The 15618-nt window shown below is 42.5% G+C and overlaps 1 protein-coding gene across 4 annotated transcripts in view; it reads left to right on the top strand.

Moving 5' to 3' along the window:
* The first annotated feature begins 4245 nt into the window (after positions 1 to 4245).
* fli1rs (Fli-1 proto-oncogene, ETS transcription factor-related sequence) overlaps positions 4246 to 15618 on the top strand; it is a 17440-nt gene continuing 6067 nt past the window's right edge. For 2 of the 4 annotated variants that reach the window (XM_084556247.1, XM_084556244.1), the window contains exons 1-5: positions 4246 to 4384; positions 10151 to 10362; positions 11411 to 11577; positions 14268 to 14471; positions 15016 to 15102. In XM_084556247.1, coding sequence (XP_084412373.1) covers positions 4367 to 4384; positions 10151 to 10362; positions 11411 to 11577; positions 14268 to 14471; positions 15016 to 15102 — 688 coding nt within the window. In that variant the 5' untranslated portion in view covers positions 4246 to 4366. Of the gene's footprint in view, positions 4385 to 4466; positions 4911 to 10150; positions 10363 to 11410; positions 11578 to 14267; positions 14472 to 15015; positions 15103 to 15618 lie in introns of those variants that run through there. The other 2 variants (XM_084556245.1, XM_084556246.1) reach the window with 2 other exon arrangements.

Raw genomic sequence — 15618 nt, 5'->3', positions numbered from 1 at the left:
GATCGTTTCTGTCTCTGATTGTCTGACAGACTAAATAAAAAGCGTTTGGGCGGAGATGAAGTGAAGCCTTTAAGAAATCAGAGCCTTGGCCAGAGGAGGTTTTAATGAGGTGGGAGGAAGAGAGTCAGAAAAAAAAATCTCAGTATCTTTAGAAACATTCGACTAAACAATGGCCTGTAAAAAAAAAAAAAACACGCAGAAGAAAGTCTGAAATCACAGCGTGAGTGGCTGCAGCAGATAAGGCCGAGCCCGGGGCCCTGTGTAAACAAACACCACGCACACACACACACCACGCACACACACACACACACACTCCCGCCATCTGGAAAAGTGCAGCCTGGTGAAATCGTGCGCGGAGACGGGAGTCGTGATTGGGAGCTCCACCTCGAGACGGACGAGGACATAAAGTGGGATAAAGTTACACAAGCAAGTGATTAACAGCCGTGGGCAGGTCAAGACACACGCACGCGCAAAAGAAAGACACGCACACGCGCACACGAGAGGTCACGTTGCGTAAAGACGCGCCAGGAACGCTCCGTGTTTTCTGTCTGAATCATCCCAGAGTGGATTTAAGTTCCACTTTTATTCCTCTTATGTTGCGATCAATAAACACTTTAAGGTCACAAATAAAGACTGAATGACAAAAAGACATTTATAAGTTTTAAAATAATAATAAAATAAAATAAAAAACAATAATAAGTTGAGAAGAGAATAAAGAACATTAAGAACAATCAGCGCTCAAATGTAGCTGCACATAAAAACACTCTCGAGAATAAACAAGTAAATAGAAACATAAAGTAAAATAAAATATGATTAAAATAAAATTAAAAATCTTCGGCTGCCAAAACATTAGGTACACTAGTGAAACGCATTCTAATCTAAATCCTCCTCGTTGATTTAACCTTTTATATTTGACTGAACGATGAGAGAATGAGTTCACTAGTGTACCTAATGAAGTGGCCGGTGAGTGTATACATGTATGAGCTCAGGCCTTGATGAAGAAAATAAACAGATTTGCTATTTCCATGTAAATAAAAGCATCTCCCTTGTGTCTAATTTACAAAAAAAACCTCATATACATATATATCTATAGCTATGACACTATTCTATAATGTTTATTATCTATTCTGTATATTCTCATTTACGGGGAATGTTGTTCTGTTTTTAATTTAATTTAATAAAATTTATTTCACACAGTTTCATTATGTTTTTTAATGTTATTTAATTTTATTCTACAGGCAGGTTTTTTGTTTGGATTTATTCCTACACGTGTCCGTTTCCCCCGCTCCTCTTAATTATGAGGAAGAATTTAATTTCCATTCCTTTATATGTACTTGGCCAGTTCATTAGGTACACCAGTAACTAGTCTCCATAAAGGTTCTGGTTCAGCTTTAGCTCCATCCTCCACACTGATCCTCCAGGTGAATTAAAACCTTTCTGAGCATTAAATCAGTCATGAAGGAGGATTTAGAGCAGGACTGTTGTATTAGAATGAGTTCACTAGTGTACCTAATAAACTGGCCTAGTGAGTGTATACGTGTTAAAGCGTTGAAATGAAACTCATAATTCATAATCAGAGCGTAGGAATAAATCTATAAAACTGAATGTAGAATAAAATTAAATATGTTTGAAATAAAAAAATAAGCAATAAAATACAGAAGATTAAAATCCCCTAAAATAGAATATACAGAATAAACACTATAGAATAGAATCATAGCTATAGATATATTAGACACAAGGGAGATGCTTTTATTTACATGGAAATAGCAAATCTGTTTATTTTCTTCATCAAGGCCTGAGCTCATACATGTAGACACTCACCGGCCACTTCATTAGGCACACTAGTGAACTCATTCTCTAATCGTTCAAATATAAAAGGTTAAATCAACGAGGAGGATTTAGATTAGAATGCATTTCACTAGTGTACCTAATGTTTTGGCAACTGATTGTATATATATAAAAGATTGTTAATGTTGTTTAATTTCTAATACAACAGTCCTGCTCTAAATCTCCATGAAGGTTCTGATTCAGCTTTAGTTTCTAATAACTCAGATGTATATATATATACATATACATACATATATATATATATATATATATATATATATATATATATATGTATATATATATATATATATGTACCATGACTACATACAGTGTTGTATAGCTGGGGCTATTGCTGGCCATGTTTAATATGTCAGGTCAGTGTCATGTCGTATTTGAGCTAAATTTAAATGTTTTATTTCGTTCTCTTCTGTCTCACTTCCTCCTCTAATGAGCAGCTCAAGGTTTTTATTGTTTCTGATGAATTAAATAGAAGTGAACCTCGTCTATTCCTGCTGCTGCTGCTGCTGCTGTGACACCTGATCAGCCAGTAGAGTTTAGAGATGAGATTTATTTGATTTATTTCTAGTTATGTGACCGTTCTTTTCTTCTCTTTAACTCTGATCATTGTGACAGGTTTGTGATCCTGGACATGATTTAATACGTTTTCTAAACAGAAAGTCATGTGTTGGAGGAGGAGGAGGAGGAGGAGGAGGAGGAGGAGGAAGGGTGATATGATTTGAATACTGGGAAATACAGAGGATTTTTTTTTAATTAGACAGAACTACTATTAAATGGAGCGAGTTTAGAAACAAGGCTCTATTAAACCACGGTATCACAGCGTCAGCAAAGAATAGAAGCTGTTTCTCTGCTGGTTGTGGTTGATCTCCTCTTTAAATAAAAGTTAAGTTTCTGGAGATGTGAGATGAATCTGTCTGACGTTTACAGAAACTTTAAAACTTGCCATTAGTCGTCAAGATGAGAACTAAAACATTAGAGCTCTCAGCTGATAAGACTTTACTTAAACTGATCTTAATGTGGAACTGTGAGTTGATTTTCTTCAATGGACGAGTCGTTTTAACTCCAGGTTGAGTTTAAAGCAGCAGCTGATCTCTGGTTTCTAGGTTTTACTGAGATGTTTTACAGAGTGGATCTAAAACTAAAACCAATAAAAGAGGTCAGGACTAAAGTCAGACTGCTTTTAACTCAGGAGCTCAGAGCGTCACTCGCTCATATTCTCTGTTCTTCTTAAAGGCCGACTCCATTTCTGGATCCTGTGATGAAATCAAGTCAGCTGCTCTTTTCACGGAGGAACCTGGACTCTGTTGTTTGTTCTTCCTGCTTTGTGTTTCTGCTCCAGATGAACGGGTTAAATGCAGGAACACACGGTGGGAAAGAAGCTTCTGGGTCTTTGTCTGAGCTGCAGAGAGAAACAGTTTCTGCAGAGATTCAAGCCGGACCAGCTTTGTCCTGCAGGGTTGACTCTGATAATACATGTGTGGTGGGAAAACAGAGGCCCGTGGGCCGCATGACAGCTCACGCCTGCACTTTTATATAGTCTCTATTCACTCACATGGCCAGTTCATTAGGTACACGAGTGAAAACACTAAATCGTCTCCTCCTGAAGGTCCAGGTTTGTTCTAAAATATGTCTCACCTCCTCAAATCAGTCCAGTTTAACAGTTTAACACAAACTCTGTCCTCACTGTGGAGCCAACACACGTTCCTATTATTTTGACATGTATTCACAAAGCCCTGTTCAAACCACTGTGGTAAATGAGAGTCACTAATTAGCAGATGAAACACAACCAGCCTAACAGGAGGTCGGTGCTGCTGCAGCCTTTAAATGTGAGGATATGTGAAGGTCTGCAGACACATCAGGAGCGTCTCTCAACAAAAACATGGAGCACATTTAGTTCCTGTTTCTTCCAGATTCGTTTGTTCTCTCTGTGTTTAACCACAAAGAGAACAAAAAATACCAGAAAGCTAAAAGCTACGATCTGAGAGGATTTAATTAACAAATGTGAAGCTTCAGCTTTAATCTGATCAAACTCTGGAGGGCTTCTCTTTTTATTATTTTTTAGACTCTGATCAGATACAAGCTTGGCCTTCTGGTGTTTTTAAACCTTTAAAATCTTCCTGTAATGTCTCTAAAGGCAAAGAGACACACTAATATGAGAGAGAGAGAAAAAAAAACAGTTTAAAGTGTTTATGTTCTGACTTCCTCTGAATCTAATGGAGCTTTTTGTTTTTCCTTGTGAGCGGGAGGTGTTGGTTTCATGAGAAGCAGTTTTAGAGTGACTTCACTTCCCAATTTAGAGAGAGAGAGAGAGAGCGAGAGAGCGAGAGAGAGAGAGAGAGAGAGAGAGAGAGAGAGAGAGACTTGCCATCCGGTTATGGTCTGTGAGCAAAAAAATTGTAACTGCAATGGTTTGCGCCATAGAGCCAATGCGCCCCTGCATGAATTGAAGTGAGCTTAGAGCCTTAATTTAACTGGAACCTTCACAAAACGACTAAATGACCAAGACCGCGAGGCTGCTGCGATGGACTGTACGATAAAGGTGAGTGTTGGCTTGGTTCTTAGCGCTGGAGGTGACAGGCAGGCGGGCGGGCGGGCGGCCACCCACACCAGAGTCTGCTGAGTGAGAGAGTCGAGGCGGTGATGCGAGCTCCCCACTCTTTCCTTCTTGTACAAAATTTCCTCTTCCTTCCCGTTCGTGGTTGTATGTCGGCTCTATAATAACACAACTAACCACTACATCTTTACACTCAGATAAAAACACTAATTGGTGGCCGCTCACACGCGTCAAAAGAGGATTTCCAAACGCGCGCGTTTTTTTTTCTTCTCTTTCACGAATTTGCTGCGTTTAACTGAGCTGGTCCCGAACAATCCACGGAGCCTCAGACAGACACAGACAGACACACAGACACGGACAGAGAAATTACTGAACATTTACCGGGATGACAAACATTTAATTAAAGTCTCTGGAGGAGGGGACCGCGCGCAGCAGGTGTCCCTGAAGGCGCCATGGACCGAGCCGGAGCCGGAGCCGGAGCCGGAGGATTCATTCTCATCACAGATTTCTGGTATTTCACATTTCACACTTTTACACCTGCTCATCTCGCGACGACCCGTGGCGGCTTCCACGCGCTATCCTCCGGGGGGGGAGGCCTGGTGTCAGGGCTCTGGGCTCCAGAACATTTTAGTGAAATAAAACTAAAAACGGATCGTCGCGCGGTGAGGGAGCATTTCTGATCCGATCAACACAAACACCCACATCCACGCTCTTTATTCTCGCAGAACGAACGCGCCTCCCTGCAGAATGCACCAATTTCTATTTCTGCAATAAAACATATTTTTCTTTCTCTCCGGAGCTAAACGCGTCGTTCACGCAGTCATCCTCCACTCGTTCCAAACGTATTATTTAAACGAATGAATTCATATTTCAGACTAAATTCATTTTTATTCTAAAGGAACATTTAAAAGAAAAAGAGATTTTGCGGATTGAGGAACTAATAATTCCCTCATTTCTTGTTTTCCTCCGTTTATTTCTGTGCTGACGTGTTTCTGGAGCTGCATTATTATTTTCACGACATTAAACATGAAACTTATTAAAGAAGTAGTGTAGAATAAAACCTTTAAACATTTATCATGTCGCTTTGGTGCAGTTTAAATGTTGTTGGATGGATTCTTTAGTTATTGTTTTTGGTGCAGAGGATTCTTCTCTTGAACTGCGCCTGTAGATTGTGTTTTGCGGTTATTTTAAGAATAATTTATAGCTGCAAACGGGAGCACTTGTCAGGTGTCGTTATCTGAACTCAGCAGGCTTCCTGTCTCAAACCTCAGACTTTCCGCACACACTTCCGCTGCCTGGACCAGAAAAAAAAAAAAAAAAATGTCAAAAAGGCAACAAAGCGTCGCCAGAAAGAAGCGGAGTGGACAAAGTGAGAGGCTGCATTGTTCTGAGGAGTTCTGCTCTGTCCGGGGAGGTGGAGGAGGCCAGGCCCGGCTCTGTCTGTCTGAGTGTGTGTGGGTGTGTGTGAGTGTGTGTGTGTGTGTGTGTGTGTGTGTGAGTGTGTGTGCGCGGCCTGCAGAGGCCTGCAGAGGCCTGCGTGCTGTCAGCCTCCGAGCTGTGAAAACCGCACCGTTGTTTGTGCAGCAGAAAGCGCAGCTGCTCGGGCCTTTGCAAAATCAGCTTGACTGAACTTTTACTTCTCCTTTTGTGCCACTTGCCTCAGACATGACGAGCGAAGGGCTGCGCCTTTGCACAACTCGAACTGTGGCCTGTTATTACTGGCTACACCTCATTAAAATAGACTGAAACTCAACCATTAGAAATCAGATCAAATACATAAATGTCAAAGAGCAAAAACTAAACGTGTCACATGTGTGGTTCCAGATCAGATTATTGATCCGGCTGCAGAACGTTTTACTGATACGTCTGCTTCTTTATCAGAAATCCTTCCACAAAATGGAGAGGTGATGAAACTCCTCTGATCTTTGATAGAAATCGTGGTTAATGAAGTTGTAAACCACCTTCCTGCCTCCAGCTCAGAGCGACGTCCTCCTGCTGCACAACGTTAAAAAGAGGCACAAATGAAAGAAATGAAAGATTTTTAAAACTCAACTAAAGATCACCAGCAGAGTAAATATTTAAAAGCTCCTGATTCATCTGAAACTACTTTAATAAACATCTGAGAGCAGCTTCCTGCTTCTCTTTCTAAGGACTAAACTTTTGAAGACCTCTAGTAGATTTTCCAGCGGCGTTAATTCACATTTATGAACATTTATTTGATCAAATATGGAGCAGAATCCGTCCATAGAGCCGTGAGCTTGCAGCTGAAACGTTACAGGATGTGGCTCACTCGGTACAAACAGTTAATTTCACTATCAAATCAAATCTAGCATGTTTTCTGTGTTTGTTTTCTGAGAACGTCTGAAACAGCTCCTCCATGTTGGATCCCCTCCTGGCCGTGTTTTTAAAACGAGGCGTGTGTGTCGTAAACGGGCCGTGATCACACCCCGAGCTGTTGGTTTTGGGCAACACTCTGGTGATGCAACCTGCAGAGCTGCTGACTGAGAGCCGGGCAACGCCATGTTGTCTGGAGAGGAGAGAGCCTGAAGCCGAGCAGAGGAGTGAGCAGCCATAGGACGCAGAGGCACGAGGCGGCGGCGGCGGCCTCGAGAAGGTCACGTTGTTGTTTTGTGTCACTGAGCAACGAGCTGAAACACTGAGCAGGAAGTCAGTTGTGGCATTAGCGGTCAGGCCGCATTCTGGTATATTTGTATCAGTGTGCAGAGGAGATGAGAGAGAGAGAGAGTGAGAGAGATAAAGAAAGAGCGGGAGCGTCGGTGCATGAGCTCCATACTCTGCTGCATCTAAACCAGCCTCTGCAGGTCGTGTCAGCGTCGAGCTCCCAGAAGGAGAAAAGACTGAACCGTGGTGAAGCTTTACTATGATTCTCGTGAGAATTTGCCGCCGGCAGCCGGTTCCATCCCGCTTTCAGTCGCCTGTTTCACTTCTGCTCAGAGTAAAAGGGCCTCAGCAGGAAGGCTGGCAGAGAAAGCAAACCACCAGCTGAAGGCGAGAGGAGAGGCCGACACAGAGCAGCTTCAGTTACGCTGCCACATAAAGAGACAAGCACACAGCACACCTGAACATCTGCCCAGAGTGTTAGCAGCCAGGTTGCATCATGGGTAATGTAGGCAGCACTCGTCTCTTTAACTGTTGGGACACTCAGCTTTAACCAGAGAATCATCTGAAAACAGACACAGGTTTATTTACGTGAGAAGGTTTAAAGGAGGAACTCTGAGACGCGCACGGAGCACACCTGAACCTCTGGCCAAACTGTTAGCAGCCAGGTTGCATCATGGGTAATGTAGGCAGCAGGGAAACAAAAAAAATAAATAAATAAAAAACACAGAATAAAGACGATCCTCTTCTAACCGTTTAGACACTAAAGACGATTCGTTTGTTATTCGACTTTAAAATCTGGTGCAGCCTCTGAGGATGTTTGGTTTGATAGAAATCAGACTTTTTAAAAACTAAAATGTGATTAGAGACGAACGGCGTCTGCAGCAGGAATCCACCCTCTGCTGACTTCTCTATCAGTTTGTTTGCAGCGTGGAGGAAATGCCAGACTGCGTGCCACGCATCGAGACGTGGTTGACAACGCTGGGGCAGCAACGGAGCTAAAAAAAAACAACACACACACAAAAAAAACAACACACGAGCGACAAAGAAGAAGAAGAAGAAGAAGAAGAAAAACAATGATGGCGGCGCTTCAATCAAGGCTGAACTCGTCTCCCTGTGCTTTGAACCCGACCCCCCCTCCCCTCCTCCATTGACCACAGGCCTTTAGGGTTGTTTTCCAGCTTTAAAATGACCCACATTTTTAACACCGTGTGTGCCCCCCCCCCCCCCAGCTCCACCATTTCCTCTCCCTTGGCCTGTGCCAAAAGGTTCCTGTGCACATGGCGGCCAGGTTTCCTGTAGGCCACTGAAAAAGCACAGCGCTGACGTACGAGGCCCGAAGACAATGCTCGGCTCCTCTAAACAAACACACACTTGCACAAACTTAGTTGCGCACACACACACTCTCTCACGCACACACACACACGGTTCATGCGACTGAACAACAGGTCCGGTGTTTGCCCCGTGGAGTGCGTGGGACGACCAGTGCCATCGTCTTGGTTCTGAGGCCTCGCTGGAGGCGCTGAGCACCGGAAGAGGACTTCAATCTCAATTAGACTCCACCTTGAGCTCACACCACCCCCACCCCTCCTCCACCCCTCCACATACACACAACCCTAATCCTAACGACAAAATAAAAGTGTGGTTAAGGTTGCTGCTGATGTTGTTTCAGATTAGCTGCTTCACACTATCAACAGTTTGTCCTCAGAGTTCGTGGCGGTGGTTTCATAACCTCCTCCTCCTCCTCTGCTCGGTCACATTCAACATTTTTAAATCCACCACGGCAGGCGCACATCAGCCGAGTCTGAACGGCTGCTTAGAGGCAGCGTTTGCGTTTTGATGCAGCTTTAGAGGCCGGATCCTTGACTAAAACAGAAGAGGAGGAGGGAGGTGAAATATCTGCCAGAGTTCCTCTGAGCAAACAGACACGACCGACTCAAAGTGACCAAGCTTCACATCTATTAACCTTCTAGTAATTAATCTGCAGAGTTTAGAGCTGACTCATTACGAAATGATTTGACTTTACAGCTGAAAATAACCGTAAAAACATTTAGAGAATAAAAAAAGATTAATTTCTTTAGTGTTTGCATCGTTTTCTGTAATAACTGAACCTTTTTAGACGACGAAGCTGTAGATTAGTGAACGGTTTTTAACTCTTAACTGGTTTAAAGCTCAGAAAACTTATAAGTTTTTAGAATTAGTTGTTTTTTTTCTTCTTTTAAAAAAGAGTCATTTCTTACTAAAAACCTAAAGTTGCTTTATCTTTTCTTTCTTTTGCTTTGTTTGGATTTAAAAATAGAAATATGGATTTAATCATCCAGAGAATAAAAAAAGATTCATGTCTTTACCGTTTGCATCGTTCTCAATAATAACTGAACCTTTTTAGATGATTAAACTATAGATTAGTGATTAGTTACTGATTTTATAGATGTTTTTTTAATAAAGAATAGTTTCTTTCAATACGAGAGCCTTTAAATATTTCCAGTGCGACCTGCAGACCGTGGCTGATGAGTTTAGAGCTGATTCAAGAAGAAAAGAGACTCACTGTAGTTTATTTTATCTTGTTTTGTTTGGATATAAATATAGAAATCTGCATTTTAAAGTTGACTATAACCTTAAAAACATTCAGAGAATAAAAAAAACATTAATTTCTTTACTGTTTGCATCATCCTCAATAATAACTGAACCTTTTTAGACAAGGAAACTATAGATTAGTGAACGGTTTCTAACTCTTTACAGTGAGAATAAAGCTCAGTAAACTTACTAGTTATTGATTTTATAGATTAAGATTTTTTTTTTTTTATTTGTGTGGTTCTTTCTTCTTTTTAAAAAAGAGCTTAGAGGCCAGAATAAAAGAGACTAATTTCTTACTAAAAACCTGAAGTTGGAGGGTTTTTTCTTTTTGGTTTGCTTGGATTTAAAAACAGAAACATGGATTTAACCATCCATTTCATTTCTTTACCGTTTGCATCGTTCTCTGTAATAACTGAACCTTTTCAGATGATTAAACTATAGATTAGTGGCCGGTGAATAAAGCTTAGAATGAGTTTTCTGCTGAGGGGAGGGGGTCTGTGTCTGAGCGGCCCGTTGCCGGAGGTGGCTGACCTCTCGCTGTGACTCTCTGTTGGACAGGAAGCGCTGTCCGTGGTGAGTGAGGAGCAGCCCATGTTCGAGCCGCCCTACACCGCCGCCGCCCCAGCCATGCACATGAAGGCCGAGATGACGTCGCCCGGCGCCTTCAGCAGCCAGACCTCCAAGCAGAGCCCTGAGCCCACCGAGCCCGAGTGGGCGGGGCCGCCGGCGCAGAACCCCGGGAAGAGAGGGGAGCACGTCAACGGGACCAGGTGAGTCACGCTGGGCCTTTACCAGAAACCTCAAATATTTGTTTATTGTTCACTGGTTCATCATCATGGTGTCATCACATCCACGATGGAGCAAAGTGGCTCAACATTTCAGTTTTCTCCTGGGGGGGGGGGGGACGTTTAACACCTTTTAACTCAAAAGTAAGAGAGAGGCTTGTTGTTAAATTTAGACACGTTTAAACTCTGATCATCTTCTAACTTATCAGCTATAGACTCTATTTAAATTCATCTGTAAACGCTCATCACAGCCGTTCTTGCCTCATGCAGATTGTCTGATTGCAGGTTTTTACTTTAAAGCACTAAATGGAGCTCATTTTATATTTAACTTTGCTCTTTATAGATATTTCAGTGGAACGGTTGTTGATAACAAACCAAACTAAATTTATCTAAAGACTCAGCAGCTCTGCTAGAGGAGGAAACGCTCTGACACCCGGCTGGAGCTGTGAAATGTGCTGCCAGAGAAACATTCAGGCGACTCTGAGTGCCCACCAGTCACATGATGAGATATATATATGTGCACACCGATCAGCCACAACATTATGACCACTGACAAGAAAAGAAGTGAATAATATTTAAACCATCTTGTGACAGTTCAATGTTCTGCTGGGAAACTTCTGGACCTGGCATTCATTGGTGTGGATGTTACTTAGACATGTAGCACCCACCTAGACCAGACCAGGCACCCCCACCCCATAGCAATGACACTCCTTGATGGCAGCAGCCATCCCCAGCAGGATGCAGCCTGACACAGACACACACACAAAAACACTTTAGGAACAACTAAAAAAAAACATGAAGAACAGCACAAGGTGTTGACCTGGCCTCCAAATTCACTAGATCCCAAACTGATCAAGTATCTGTGGGATGATCCACAGAGGCCCCTCCCCTCAAAGGCCCCCCCACTAACAACAGGACACCCTCAGAAGGCCCATGTCCATTCTCTGATGAGTCACCACAAGGGAGACCTGCACAATATTGCCGTCCCTCTTCATTGGCGCTGACCTTTGACCTCTGTCCCCTGTCCCCCCAGCAGGGAGTCTCCGGTGGACTGCAGTGTCTCCAAACGCTCCAGACACATGAGCAGTGACGGGGCTCAGATGTCGTACCAGGGCTCGTACCCGGAGCCTCGCGTCAGCCCCCAGACCGCCACCCCGCCCAGCGCCACCACCGAGGAGAAGAGGGTCATCGTCCCGGCAGGTGAGTCCGGTCACATGACGCCTTCACCTCAGTAAACAGACCGCACCTGAGGTCAGGGTTCAAAGCCTACGCTGCTCCTAGAGACGTTTACATTTAGCCAGGAGAAGGAGGAGGAGATGTGATGACACTTCCTGTTTCAGTCCCATCATTAGACAATCGACCAATCAGACAACAGCTCTGACTCAGATAGAGATAGAAAGAGATAAAGAAAGAGAGAGAGAAAATAGATGGAGATAAAAGAGAGCTGGATCGAAAGGGAGAAAGAGATAGATAGAAATAAAAATGGAAAGAAAGAGAAATAAAGAGAGAGAGAGAGATGGGTGAGAAGAGAAGGAGGAGAGAGAGAGAGAGAAATAACGGCAGAAAGAGATAGGAGATAAAGAGAGATGATAGAAAGAAAGAGATAAAGAGAGATAGAGATAAAAATAGATGAGAAAGAAAGAAAAAAATAGGAAGAGATAAAAGAGAGCTAGATCAAAAGAGAGAGGAACAGAGATAGAGATGAGAGAGTGAAAGAAATGGATATAGAAAGATAAAAACAGATAGAAATAAAGAGAATAGAGATGAACAGAGATAGAGACAAAAGATAGATGGAGAGAAAGAGATAGAGGAACAGAGATAGACAGAGAGTAAGAGATAAAAAGAGATATAGAGAAATAAAGAGATAGAGAGAAAGAAATAAAGGTAGAAAGAGATAGGAGATAAAGAGAATAGAGATGAACAGAGATAGAGACAAAAGATAGAGATAGATGAATACTTAATTGATTCTATGGTAAATCCAGTAGCATCATTTAATGATGTATATAATTTAATTATATGTATTCATATCTAAAAACTGGTTTCCATGACGACACCAACACAGCTCCAGTTGTTTCTGCTCTGAGGACATTTACAGTAAAAGTCGTTTCGAGTAGTTTTCCAGTTTTACTGCATCACCACAGAGTCACTGCTCCGACCTTCCTCCACGACGTCCCGGGACAAGCGGCGTGTTCCCGTGCACGATTTCAAACTCTGGTTAAATCTGACGAGGTTCATCAATGACTCACCGGCGCCTTCTAATCCAGCCGGGAACAATCAGGACCGCGGGGTGGGGTCACCTCCATTCACCAGCGTTTGTTACTGGAAACCACCTTCCTGATTCACAGCGGCTGATTCCATCTGAGTTCACCAGAACCTTTTAGAAAACGATTAAAAACTCACAAACGTCTGAATCCAACCATTAAAAAACTACAAGAACCAGCAACAGGAAGTAACGAGACGTTTAAAGGCTTCAGAGAATACAACGTGATTCAAAATATGTCTACAAGAAACGTAGAGGGACAGAAGCTGGCTGGGAGTTATGAGGCACTCTCTTATTTAGGAGCCGACAACCTTTAAATATGAAGCTAAAGATCCTGGACTCTCATTAAAACCAGCGTTTATAGTTTAATTGTAAAAAAATAAACTGGTCTTTTACGTTGAGACTACAAATGTTTCATGAAGTCAAACATCCAGGGAGTCCAGTTCATCGCCTCCTTTTCCACGAACATGTGAACATTTGTTATCTGGGGTTAGCTTACTTTCAATATTACCATTTAAACCAATTAAAATGTGATATATATTATATATTATATATTTAAATGCTCAAATTCATTTGTAATGGAGTTCCTCAGCACTGGGCTGAGACGATGTTTACAACGATGGATCACGTTTAAAAGAGAAAAACCTTCATTTGATTTATATTCAGCGTCTGAAAAAATATGTGAAATATATATATACAGAAGTTACAAATTAAAATTAAAATCATATTAATGTCACTGTATAAACACTTTTACATTTTAATTAATGTAAGTTAGATTTATTTTGTCTTGTTTTCATGATTTTACGTATTTGATAAAATTTACATTATTTAAGCATCATTAATGAATAAAAACACATGATTAGTTTTCATGTTTAACTGATAATTGATGCAGTAAAGGGTGAGGATATATCTCCAGTAATAAAACAGATCTGATCGTGACCATCGTGCAGAGACTCTCAGTGAAACTAAAAAGGATGAACTATGCATCATATCATGCAGCTCAGCTTAGCTTAGCGACGTGCTAATTATTAGTTTACTTCCTGTGGCGCCAAACGTACGAAGGAGAAGAAGAAACTCATCCCAGTGTGCAGCTTTAAATTTAAAAACAAAGACTTTTATCTGTTTATTTCTCTGCAAACCGCTGCAGACTCTCCAGGTTTAAGACACCAACAGTCTTCACCCTGTTTTACATCTGCTATCGTTATCACAAGAACTCTTCAGCCCAACTCAAAGGTCACGTGTTGCACGTTTCCATGCAACAAGGATCACGTTAAACATCCGGGCCCAGCAGGTCTGTGAGACCTGAGTCGTGTTGTTCAATAAAAAACGGTTCAAAAAAAGGAAATCTGAAATACGATTATTAAAGTTACACGTCTGAGAACAAGATGTCTCCTACTTGTGCACAAAGGCATGTCAGAGAATTTGTAAAAAGCCAAAGTATTGAGGAGATAAGGGATGATAATTCATCTATAAGTAACTTCTACAACTTCCTGTTTATGTGGCAGCTTTAAGCAAAGCAGCAGCAGCAGCATGAGAGTTTTGTGCAAACAGAAAAAAAAAAAAAAAAGATACTGAGATAAGATTTACTGCTTCAGAAGAAGTGTTGAACATGCGTCTCTCCTGTCCTCAGATCCGGAGGTGTGGACCCAGGACCACGTACGGCAGTGGCTGGACTGGGCCATCAAGGAGTACGTCCTGGAGGAGGTGGACGTCCTGCTGTTCCAGGCGCTCGATGGAAAGGCCCTGTGCAAGATGACCAAGGACGACATGATGCGGCTCACGTCGGCCTACAACGCAGACATCCTGCTCTCGCACCTCAATTACCTCCGGCAGAGTAAGGCCCCGAGATACCACCAAACCCTCCACCCTCACCCCCACCCCCACCCCCACCCCCCAACCCAAGCCATTGTTTCATCTCAAGAGCTTTTCATTGTCCTGTGGCACCTGAGGCTCTCAACTAACCAACATAACCTGAGCCGACATCTGCAGCTTCATCCTAAAAGGAGATATTCAGAGAAATAGATCCTTTCTATCACTTGTGCAGGGATGCATGCTCAGGCTTCTTTGTTTTGTTGGCATGATGTCATCATTGGAGGCTCTGGTTTGTTGTGCTGTGAAGCACATTTGTGGTCTTCAGTAAGTGTTGTGACCTGTTCCTCTTTGCGAACGCGGGTTTCCTGTTTTGGCATAAAACATGTATATGTCATAGTGATTCTGGATCCCTGCTGTGTTGCATAATCTGCAAGTGTTTCTGAGCGAAGCAGCAGCAGCATTCTGGCTTCTGGAAATCACTGCAGTTTTATCGAGGTAGTCACATCGATTCTGCGCTAATTCTTTAAAGAATTTAAACGTGATTTCTTCTTTTGTCTTTGCTTCAGGCAGCCCGACGTTCTCGTACCCCACGACTCCCACCAACAACACGCCGCCGCCGCCGCCACAGCAGCCCAGGCTACAGGTGAAAGCAGGTGAGATCAGCAGCTCAACACCTAACCCTAACCCCAAACTACCTCTTCAAAATAAAAGCCTGTAACGGCAACCAGAACCTTTTAAAACAGGTCCTCCTGGGGCGTTTATCAGTCGCTGCCCAAATACTGTTCCACTTCAAAGCATCATCTGACCAGGTACCACCCTCTTTTAATTGACGGTGTACTGGTGTCTTGTGTGGACAACCATGTATCCCAGAATGCATTTCAATAGCACAGCCGTACCAAATTACAGAATGACCGTCCTCCAGAATCTGCACTTCAGAACTTTTAGTGTCAGAACTACCAAAGGCTGACGTTCACATACTTGGTGTTGATAACGCCCACAAACAGCACTCATCAGGAAGGACTTTGCACACATTGTATTTTCAAAATAAAACCCCTTTTCAGACAAATCCTGAAAGTAGACAAAGAGAACCCAATCAAACCCTGTTTATTCAGGAAAATGATCATTTGTTCATATTTGTGAGTTGTAAACCTGAGTGAAGCCTTCTCCGG

The sequence above is a fragment of the Chelon labrosus genome, assembly GCF_963514085.1.
Source record: "Chelon labrosus genome assembly, chromosome: 12".
Taxonomy (NCBI): Eukaryota; Metazoa; Chordata; class Actinopteri; order Mugiliformes; family Mugilidae; genus Chelon; species Chelon labrosus.
Note: the sequence above shows the minus strand (reverse complement) of the source record. Positions and strands in the feature narration are given on the sequence as shown.